This window comes from Juglans microcarpa x Juglans regia, chromosome 7D, assembly GCF_004785595.1.
Source record: "Juglans microcarpa x Juglans regia isolate MS1-56 chromosome 7D, Jm3101_v1.0, whole genome shotgun sequence".
Classification (NCBI taxonomy): Eukaryota; Viridiplantae; Streptophyta; class Magnoliopsida; order Fagales; family Juglandaceae; genus Juglans; species Juglans microcarpa x Juglans regia.
In genome coordinates this window covers 11,039,043-11,050,749 of record NC_054606.1, presented here as the reverse complement: position 1 = coordinate 11,050,749, position 11,707 = coordinate 11,039,043, and the positions used below count along the sequence as shown (strand labels likewise).

General features: G+C 36.7%; 1 protein-coding gene across 1 annotated transcript; it reads right to left on the bottom strand.

Annotated features, from left to right (window-relative positions):
- Positions 1-665: 665 nt before the first annotated feature.
- On the bottom strand, positions 666-3,481 carry LOC121239168 (elongation factor 1-alpha-like). The gene is made up of 3 exons (XM_041136325.1): positions 3,350-3,481; positions 1,992-2,473; positions 666-1,879 (listed from the first exon to the last, which is right to left on the bottom strand). The coding sequence occupies exons 2-3, from the start codon at positions 2,451-2,453 to the stop codon at positions 998-1,000; spliced, it is 1,344 nt and encodes a 447-aa protein (XP_040992259.1). The 5' UTR covers positions 2,454-2,473; positions 3,350-3,481; the 3' UTR covers positions 666-997.
- Between the last annotated feature and the right edge of the window lie 8,226 nt (positions 3,482-11,707).

The following is an 11,707-nucleotide window of genomic DNA, read 5'->3' as shown; positions in this document are numbered from 1 at the left end:
CCCCCTTGTAACTATGTTTCTGTGCATGAGTATAAGGTCATTGGGTGAGTGAACTATTTACCGTTGAGATGGATTGTGCGGTGATAGATGGATGCTTTGACTATCACTTTACTGGTGGCCATGTGGTTTTTGAAATGTTTGGAAACTTTTTTTGTTTTTTAATATGTATTGGATATCAACTTGTTTATAGATTCGTTGATTCTCTATTTTAATGAATCTATTTAGTTGTTGGGAAAGTTGAAGGAAAAAAGTTCAAATTTGTTTATTTCGTCCTTTTCACTCTTTGTATGTACTCATCCATGCTCAAAGTTTAATAAATATGTTTGGTTGTGAGGAAAGTTGAAGCAAAAAAGCCTAAAGTTGAAGGAAAAAAAATTCCGAGTACAACCCGAAACCCGAATTTCCGGATTTCAAAAACTCGGATCCACACAGGTTCCAACCCAGATTTGACCCAGACCAACCCAATCCTGGTTTGAAACCTAAGTTCCGGTCCGAATATATCAGGATTCCTGGGTCAGAACCTACACCCCTAATATGATCTTCTGGCATGGCATCTTAGCCTCGCCCATTCTGATCCAACCAATTAAAGGTGAGAATTTAAGTATTCAAATAAATCAAAGATTAAGTTTTGAATGAAAATGTTCAATAGTAATGAGAACCTAATGGGACTCTGGAAATCAGAAGTATTAAATTATGCAAGAACCAGTTCATATTAAGCAACACCAAAACAAAACTTTTGAGCCGCCTTAGAATAATATCTGACGCACCTCGAAAAATCAAGACAGGGAAACACAACTTTGCAACTATACCCCTTTTAATACCACCGCCTATCAAGTACCCAACTCTGAGACAGGGTACCCAACATCGAAAGCATCAAACTTCGCCTCATAAAATAAAGCAAGCAACGTCCAAAAGCAATACAAACACTGACCATGTTTGTATCATAAGCATTATAAATATGACCTGCTGAAATTTGAAGATTATACTGCTGCACGATTCACTTCTTCTTAGCAGCAGACTTGGTGACCTTCGCACCACTTGGATCCTTCTTCTCAACACTCTTGATGACACCAACAGCCACGGTCTGGCGCATGTCCCTAACGGCAAAACGACCGAGAGGTGGATACTCTGAAAAAGTCTCGACAACCATCGGCTTGGTGGGAATCATCTTCACCATCCCTGCATCACCATTCTTCAAAAATTTTGGCTCTTTCTCCAGCTCCTTACCAGATCGCCTGTCAATCTTCGTCAACAGCTCAGCAAACTTAACTGCAATGTGGGAAGTGTGGCAGTCAAGCACTGGAGCATAACCATTGCCGATCTGACCAGGGTGATTCATGATGATGACCTGGGAGGTGAAGTTAGCTGCCTCCTTGGCAGGATCATCCTTGGAGTTGGAAGCAACAAAACCACGCTTCAGATCCTTCACAGCAACGTTCTTCACATTGAAGCCAACATTGTCACCAGGAAGGGCCTCCGGGAGAGCTTCATGGTGCATCTCCACAGACTTAACTTCAGTCGTCAGTCCAGTGGGGCCAAAGGTCACAACCATACCAGGCTTGATGACACCAGTCTCCACACGTCCAACTGGGACAGTTCCAATGCCACCAATCTTGTAGACGTCCTGGAGTGGCAGACGGAGGGGCTTGTCTGAGGGCCTCTTGGGCTCCTGGATCAAGTCAAGAGCCTCAAGGAGGGTGGGGCCCTTGTACCAGTCAAGGTTGGTTGACCTCTCAATCATGTTGTCGCCCTCAAAACCAGAGATTGGGACGAAGGGGATCTTGTCAGGGTTGTACCCAACCTTCTTTAAATAGGATGAAACTTCCTTAACGATTTCATCGTACCTTGCCTTGGAGTATTTTGGGGTTGTGGCATCCATCTGGCATATAATTGTCAGCAAAAGTAACTCAAGTCATATTTAACCTCAAATCATAACCACCAAAAATGGATAGAAAACTAATGTCATCCGCATAGTGTGAACAAAAGCTCACCTTGTTACAGCAGCAAATCATCTGCTTGACACCAAGTGTAAAGGCAAGCAAGGCATGCTCGCGGGTCTGACCATCCTTGGAAATACCGGCTTCAAAACCACCAGTGGTGGAATCGATGATGAGGACAGCACAGTCAGCCTGTGAGGTACCGGTGATCATGTTCTTGATAAAGTCACGATGACCGGGCGCATCAATGACAGTGCAGTAGTACTTGGTAGTCTCGAATTTCCACAAGGCAATGTCAATGGTAATACCACGTTCACGTTCAGCCTTAAGCTTGTCCAACACCCAGGCATACTTGAATGACCTCTTGTTCATCTCAGCAGCCTCTTTCTCGAACCTCTCAATAACACGCTTGTCAATACCTCCGAGCTTATAGATCAAATGCCCGGTGGTGGTTGACTTTCCAGAGTCGACATGGCCTATGACCACAATGTTGATGTGAAACTTCTCCTTACCCATATTGGAACGTTATATAGATGCTGTAACAAAAGTGATAAAACTTCAGGGGACATATATACCAATATGCAAAAGCATACATATACACGTACAGGTCCTGATCATATCGTAAACCAAATCAAAATATAACTCAGAAAGAAATTTCACCACCTTTAATGGCAACTTGACAGTTGCAAACAACGAAAGCATAAAAATATCTTGGATTCTATATAAAACAAGTATGCAACATCGTTGATGTACAGTCACCAAACCTATTCAATCAAAAATCGATCAATTCCTTAAAGAGTTCACGTTTGAAGGATAATTTCATTGACTTGTCAGAAAACATCGGGGTAAAAATAGAACATTCATAAGATTAGATAACCCATTAAAGGGTTGTTTGGTACACTATTAATAACACACCAGATCAGAAGCAAAGAATAAACAAATAAACATTTTCATGTTCTAAGTTCACAGTTTATCCCTGATCAACAGCCGAATGTTTTCTGATAAGAAATCATCAACGAGTAATTAAAAACTAAACCAAAAAAGTAATAAAATCATACGAGATCCCCTACCAAACGCAAGACAAATCAAATAACTCTCAGCTAAAAAATTTCCTGAAAAAATTGAATAGAGCAAACTAAGATCCTGAAGCCATCACAAATCAAACACATCCCTTAAATATAATCTTCACAGAAAATTTGGATTAACAAACCAACTACATAAATGAAACTGCTAACTTAGAAAAAAGAAAATAAAAAATACTTATTCAATGACATAAATGAAAACGAATAATAATACGACACATACAAATATTGGGATGAAAGCAACCCAGAACCATATAAAAAACCGAAATAACAAAATCACCAAAGATAAAAGAATAGAAGACGCTTCAAGGTAAAGAGTGGAACGCTCACCTTGGATTAGAGAGGGCTTAGCGGCGAGTGATAGCGTCCAGAAAGAAGTCGAGAGCATTTTGCTTGCTATTTATAGAGACGAGAGGGCGTGTGGAGCTAGGGCTTCGTTTGAGAGGTCTTGCACAGGGTGAGATTACGTATGTACCCTTCAGGAGTACCCAATTCACCATAGTCTCTGGCCGCGTTAGAAAGTTTGGAATAGAATTTTGTTGATGCGCGGCGAAAGTGTGAAGTTATTAAGAAATTAGGGTCGCAAATAAAAAGTTTGTATTTCTTTTGTTAACCATTACTTAGGGAGAACCATTAAATTTACTAATATTTGGCAATGGTGTAGACAAACTAATACTTAGCTAACAATTCCATTAAATTTACTGTATTGGAAGAGCTAAATACAAATGTTTTTGCTTACAAGTTACAGTATTTCTACATATTTGGATAGATATTACTCACAATCTATTGATTATTTTATCATTTATTTCTCTCTCCTCCCACTTGCTCTCTCTCTCAACACGAAGTAAAACAATAATTTAATTAAAAATAAAATTATTAATTAACATATGATCAATATAATTACAAAATATGAAAAAAATTATCATTATTAAAAATAATATTGTATTATTATTATGGCTAATAGATGAATAATTTAATGTGAGAATCTTTCTTAAATGACAAAGGCAATTTCTTATAGTACCTTTGTCATTTAAGATATAACCCTACATCCGATTATCCATCTATTAACCAAAATAATAATAAAATATTATTTTTTAGTAATATCTTTTTAAAAAATAGTCATATTTTGCAATTATACTAATTGTCCAGCATAGAAAATCTGCCCAACATATTATAACAATCCAAAAAGTGAAAACATTTTCACACCTGTGGCACCACTCGTTGCACCAATTGAAGCCAATGATTTATATTCAAAATTCCACAACTTTTTTACACACTGGCACCACTCATTACACCAATTCAATCAAATAATAACAATTCACATAAATGAGAGAAACTACTAAAATAATAACAACTAATTCCAGTACTTATAACATAATCATACACAAGTAATACATGTCATTTCGGTTAACATAATCATACACAAACCAGCCTACAATATATGTCATTTTGGAACTTAAAACCAACCCACTATACATGCCATTTCCGAACTTAAAATCAACCCACAATACATGTCACTTTTGTTAACATAAAGCAAATACAAAACTGTCTGATACTCAGCATCTAATCAAAAGAATAATATCAAATTCCAATTGCCATACAAAAAATTAAAACTAGCAATGTTCAATCTAAAAATCTGGTCACATAGTTGCTGCCCAGCTGGGCAACCACTAAAATAAGAACATTAGAATCATTACAACAATTACAAACCTCCATGAGGTGTCGATAGAAATGTAGATGTAGCTCTAGAATAATTCTTCGAAGCCTTATAAATTTCCCTCTGAAGATTAAGGAAATAATCTTGTTGCATTGCATTTATGCCAGCAAGATCTAATCTCATAATCTCAGCCTCAAACTTTTTCTTCTCAAGTACAAGTGTTGACTTCTATCGCGCTTTGCCTTCGTGACCACTGCTTTCCTCTCTACCATGTACAGGTTTCTATTCTCGTTCATTCGAGCTAAGACATACTTGAAGTCAGCATCATTTGATTCTCAAGACTTTCACTTTCTCTCTCTTTCTCTCTCAACTTTTTTGCTTGGAGGTCTCTCACCAAGAATCTCGACGTTCTCCTCCACAGTGTCGCTGACAACTTCACTTGAGTGGTCAATGGCTAGACGTTTTTCCGATGGCCTTCTCCTCATATTCAATGTCATCATGTGTTGTTGCCATTTGGGTTGGTGTCTCAATAGACACCAATGGTGCTGCGTTGTGTAGTTCATCTTCTCCATCTCTTTATACATAAGTTTTGTCTTCTCAATCTAAAAAGACAAATAAATATTGTAAGTTAGTAAATCAGCCCAAAACAAATGAATAATTAAAAGAAAATAGTACATATCTTATCTTGTTCAGTGGCACCACTCGAGTGCAATGATTCTACCTGTGCTAAAGATGCACAAAATTTATTTATGCATTTTTGGATCGAGGACCAGTGATTCATCAATGACAGTACAAAACATTTAGCAGTATTTGGTTTTTTTTTATACTCGTGATAAAAATCAGAAATTCTGTCCCACATTTGAGTGGATTTTTTGTCAGTACCCGTATAATATCATTGTTAATGTTGAGTCAAGTGGAGACATGGAGGTTGTCTTCCTCTATAGTGAAAGATACACCTCTTTAAGATTTTTAATGGGTAGACTCTTTTTACCATTAACTTGTGATGCTTGGACCATAACATTAAAATTTTGCATGTACATTGGGGTGCTATTACAACATTGTCCACCACTTTGTAAGAGAGCAGTGAAGAATGAATCATCGTTGAATGGTGTGTCCATCCCTAAAGAAGTTGTAATTATTAAGGAGTTAGACAACTTGAATACCAACTAATGAGCATAGAGCAAAGAAATTGTAACTATCCAACCATGAGCATAAAGCAAAGAAAAAAAAATTGTCCAACCATGTAACTCAAAACTATCCAGCTATGAGTATAGAGCAAAAAAAAAATTGTCCAACCATGTAAATCAAAAACTGTTCAACCATGAGCATAGAGCAACCATGAGCAAAGAGCCAAAAAAAAAAAAATTTGTCCAACCATATAACGCAAATAAAAAAATTGTCGTACCATGTAACTCAAAATTGTCCAGTTATGAGCTTAAAGTAAAGAAAAAAAAGTTTCCGACCATGTAACTCAAAACTGTCGAGGCGTGAGCATAGAGTAAAGAAAATTGTCCAACCATGTGACTCAAAACTGTCCAGCCGTGAGCATAGAGCAAAAAAAAAATTTCCAACCATGTAACTCAAAACTATCTAGCCATAAGCATAGAGCAAAGAAAAAAAATTGTCCAACCGCGTAACTCAAAACCGGCCAGCCATGTGCATAGAGCAAATAAAAATTTGACCAAACTTTTTAACTATAACAACACTTAATAAAAGTAAGTATAACTTGTTCTTCTTCATTCACTTTTTGGTGTACAATCAAACAAAATACCCTATAAATGAAAAATTAAAGTGGATAGCTCAACCTTGTAAATAAAGCAAGATATCAAAGTAAGATAGCACACACGAACAGTTATTTCCAAGTGTCCATGTCAATTATAACTTCAATCAACAAAGTCTCATTTCAATAGAATACTGGATTAATCAGGATATTGAGAGTAACGTATTGCTTAATTTGCCAACTTCATCAGGTGATGGTGCAACTTTATTATATTGAACCTCCTCCTTTTTCTTTGCTTCATTTTAGGAGTGAAGTGGAGTAAAAGGTAAACACTAGTGTTATTTGGAGTTGAGGAGCATAGCTTTTGAGTGCTCTTTATTTTGGAGTTGACTATAACAACCAATAACAGACTATAAAAACAATGTTATCCTTTTGCATTTAGTGGATCAATATGCATGGATGCACAAAGCTTAACATGCAAAATGGTCTCAAGTAGAGAACTATCCAAACCAAGTTGGTAATGGCCTAGCTAAATTGAAATTACTTCCCATTTAGATAAAATTTAACAATTACGTACCAGACTACAACAATTGTGCATGCTAAAAAACACAGTAATCAATATCTATTTTAGAAAATAGGTTAAGATTTGAGCATGGTGATTGTTAGAACCATTGTCCCAACACATACTAGTTGCGACACCAAAGTACTAAACAGATGCCACAATGTTATGAACAACAAATCAGTAAACCAGCAAAACCAAAAGCAAGAACACTTTAACAAAACCTAAAATAAAAAATCATCCAATAAACGTATGGCACAACGACTGGACAACCACTAAAATAAGAAAAATCACAACCAACAAGAGCAAAGATCAACACAAAATGAAGTAATATCAAAGAGAAATTCAAGAAAGTTTTACCCTTGCATATATCGAAACCAAAATAGAGAGTCTCAGAGAGGTAGTCTAGGGCAAAATTCAAAGATCCTCACAAGGTGTTAAAGCACAAGTAGTTTGGTTCTAGCTGCCGATTGTCGGTGTAGATCGATTGTCCTAGCTGCCGTTCAGTTCTTCACCCAGGCCAAGATAGATGAAATCGCTTAATGGACAACGAAATGAAAAAAGAGAGAGAGAAATGGAGTGTCGGGCTCAAGAGAAACGACAAGAAATGGAGTGTCGAGCTCAAGAGAAAGGGAGAGAAAATGAAAGAAAGTAAATTGCCAAAGTAGAAAGCTGGGGAAAAGGGCCAGCTATTGGTGATTATTTGTCAATAAAATATGTCTTTGATTTATTGTACCTCATCAGTAAACAATGACTCACCAACTATAACTATACCGTTTGATTTATTGTACCTCACAATCTCAACTGAAGGACTTTAGCTAGTCCAATGCAACTGACTTAAGTATTAGACCTATTTTTGGCTTCACTGGCATTTAGCTAAGCCAATACCAGTGCTTTTAGAGGGAGAAACTTTAGCTTTTCTCTAATCAATACCTTCAAAACTCATATCTTTCTCTTTTTTCTCTGAAGGGGAGGAGTTCCTCCCTTCCTTTCTATATTTTGACCACCTCCACCCTATTTATAGGAGTCTCATGCGTGCTTTTTTGTTTTGCAGGCATCCTCGAATGTGCCAGATCTAACCTACCCCACCTTCCATCAAACAATTCAAACCAATTAACTGCAATACAAATCAATCAACTGTAATAGGCCCCTTCAAGTAACTAAATTTGAGATAGTCAATCTCCAAGAAGTAGAGAGAGAGAAAGGAAGAAGAAGATCTGTGTATTGAAACTCAGGATCCTTTTTCCCTCCATATTTCTTCCTTTTATAGCAATCTCTTTGAAGCTATACGACATCATAAGCATCTACAATTATTTACAGTTTGAAACGACATCGTCCTACTAATTCAAATGCATTGTTCTACTCATTACAATAATTAATCATACACGCTACACAACTTACAACATTTCCACCCAACTAAACGACAACATGCATTTTACAAGCTTAACTAACAAAACTGTCATCCTTCTTCTTTGAGCTTGCAGCTTGTCAATTGCTACATCACAACTACCCCATTCCACTCACAGGCTATGACATACCCTCAACTTTTAAAACACCTTGCCTACAAGGAGAGGGAATTGTTGACGAAGTTGCCAATAAGATTTCCATGTAGCATCTTCCACCTTTGCCCTCTGCCACTTGACAAGTACTTCAATTAAGGCTTGTTGTTAACTTTTCTACTATGGCGTTGTAAAAGTTCCTGTGGTTCAGGCATAAGTTCTCCATGCACATCAATTGGAAGGAGAGTTAATAGTGGAGGAACATATTGGCCAAGTTTTTTTTTCAAACAAGAAACATGAGATATTGGGTGAAGTTGAGCTTGCGGAGGAAGATCAAGTTTGTATGCTACCTTGCCAATTTTATTGGTTATCTGGAATGGTCCAAAAACCTCGGTGATAGCTTCAAATTGTGTCTTGTTGAAGAGAATGTTGCCTATAAGGCTATAGCCTCAAGTAAACCCAATCACCCACTATGAATTCTTGTTTTGTTTTGTGTTTATCATACTGCAGCTTCATCCTCTTCTATGTAGTAACCAAATTATCCTTCAGTGTTGTCATAATCATTTGTCTTCAAAAAAAATCCATGGCCTGTTTAGTTTTCACTCCTGATATGTAAGTCTGCAACTTGGTGGGAGGTACACCATAAACCACTTCATAAGGTGTCATTTGGGTGGATGAGTGAAAGGTGGTATTGTACCACCATTCAACTAGTGCCAACCAATCAAGCCAAAACCTTGGTTTTTCACAAGAAAAACATCTCAAAAAGTGTTCTAAACACTTATTAATTGTCTCAATTTGGCCATCACTTTGAGGGTGATAGGCAGAAGAATAAGAGTGGTTGACTCCTTGTAGCTTCAACAATTCTCTCTAGAAAGTGCTGGTGAATGTAGATCCTCAATCAAAAACAATGTTTCTCGGCATACCATGAAGTTTAAAAACATAGTTTAGAAACAAAAAGGCTACCTGAGATGTTGTGAATGGGTGTTTCAATGCTATGAAATGAGCATATTTGGATAATTTGTCTCCAACAACCATGATCACAGAATATCCTTTTGACATTAGCAGCCCTTCCATAAAATCCATTGAAATGTCAATCCAAATGGGTTGTGGAATAGGCATGGGCTGCAATAAACCTACAAGATGAATGTTCTCTACTTTGTTTTGTTTACAAATTTCACATTCTTGAATGAATTTGTTTGACCTGAGCCTTCAAATCAGGCTAATAACTGCTCTTGCTCTTTGTAAAGACTTACGTAGACTAGAATGACTAACCATGAGACTAGCATGTACAAAATTTAAAATTCTCAACTTTAAAATATCTTCTAGACAATGCATCCACTACCTTGTTTTCCACTTCTTATATTCAATTGAAAATTCATACCCAAGCAATTTCGACACCCATTTCCTGCTGTGCAGGAGTACCGACCTTTTGTTTTAGAAGGTACTTCAAATTGTTATGATTAGTCCTCACCACAAATGCACCACCAAGCAAGTAAGACCTCTATTTCTTCACTACCAAGACCAAGCCCAGTAACTCTTTCACGTAAGTTGAAAGTTGCAAGTTTCTACCCTTCAATGCTTGAATGAGAAAGGCTAAAGGTCTCTAGTCTTGTGTTAAAACAACTCCTATACCAGTGTCACATGTATCACACATGATCATAAAGACTTTTGAAAAGTTAGGTAAGGATAACACTAGTGGTTTGGTGACTACCAACTTAAGCTAACTAAATAACTTAGTTGCTAATTTAGTTAATAAATAAATAAAGCAACTTTCTTTAACAATGCAGTCATAGGGGCAACCACTTGTCCATAACTTTTAATAAACTTTCTATAATAACTTGTTAGTTCTAAGAACCATCTCAAAGACTTGATATTCTTAGGAATTGGCCAGCCTATCATAGACTCCAAGTTCTTAGGATTAGACCTCACCCCATCCCTACCGATCAAGTGACCCAAATACTCAATCTCAGAACATGCAAACCTACATTTCGATTTCTTTGCCAAAAACTAATGCTTCTCCAGTGTTTCCAGAACAATATATAGATGACTTAAGTAGAACTAAAAGTCCTTGCTATAAACAAGGATATCATTAAAGAACATAATAACAAAGTGTCTTAAGAAAGGCCTAAATGCATCATTCATCAGGCCTCGAAAGGTAGAGGGTGCATTAGTGAGTCCAAATGGCCTTACAAGGAACTTATAATGACCCTCATGTATTCTAAATGCTATTTTGTGAATATTCTCTTCATTCTAATTTGATGATATCCCGTTCTGAGATCCAACTTAGAAAATATAGTGGAACTAAAAAGCTCATCTAACAGCTCATCCACAATAGGTATAGGGTACTTGTCTTTCACAGTAGCTTCATTCAAGATCTTATAGTCTATGCACATCCACCACGTGCCATCAACTTTTCTGACCAATAAAACATGAAAAGAAAATGAGGACTGACTTGCCTTTATTACTCAAAGTTCCTGTAATTCTCTAACAATATTCTCAATTTCAATTTTTTGGTAAAATGGGTATCGATAAGGTCTTAGGCTAATTAATATTGCTTCCTATTTTAAAGGTATATGGTGGTCTTGAGTTCTTCTTGGAGGCAAGCCTGTAGGCTCCTCAAAAACTCTACTAAACCATAGTAATAACACAGACACATCTTCAAAATTATTAGTAATAAGTTGTTTGGACTCACCTAAAACCAACTAAAGCAGCATGCCTTTGTGTTACATAGCAAAAATTCTAGAAAATTCTGTCATCTATCAGATCAATACCAGTAGCTGTAATACCTTTTAAACATGTTTGCTTGCCTTTGTAAGTAAACTCCATTCTCAACTTCACAAAGTCCCAAAGAATAGGGCCTAATGACAGCAACCACTGGACCCCCAATACAACATCACAACGGCCCAATGAAAGTGTGAAAAAATTAGTGAAAAATATAGTATGTTGCATCTGCACTAAAACTAAACTGCATCTTCACGCAAATGACAAAACCTCTCCATTGGCTACTGTCACTTGAACTACACTGGCCTTTGTTATTGACATATTGCATTTAATAGCTTCTGAAGTATCCATAAAATTGTGAGTATTGTTAGTATCTATTAATATTACTACCGTATTGTTCTTCAACTGTCCCACTACGCTTATAGTCCCAAACTCTTGTTTGTTCTAATCTATGTTTTTTTTCATATATTTGTTGTGTTTCTTATTTTTGTCATCAGTTGAATTTTTTATTTTGATTTGTTAACATAGGTTT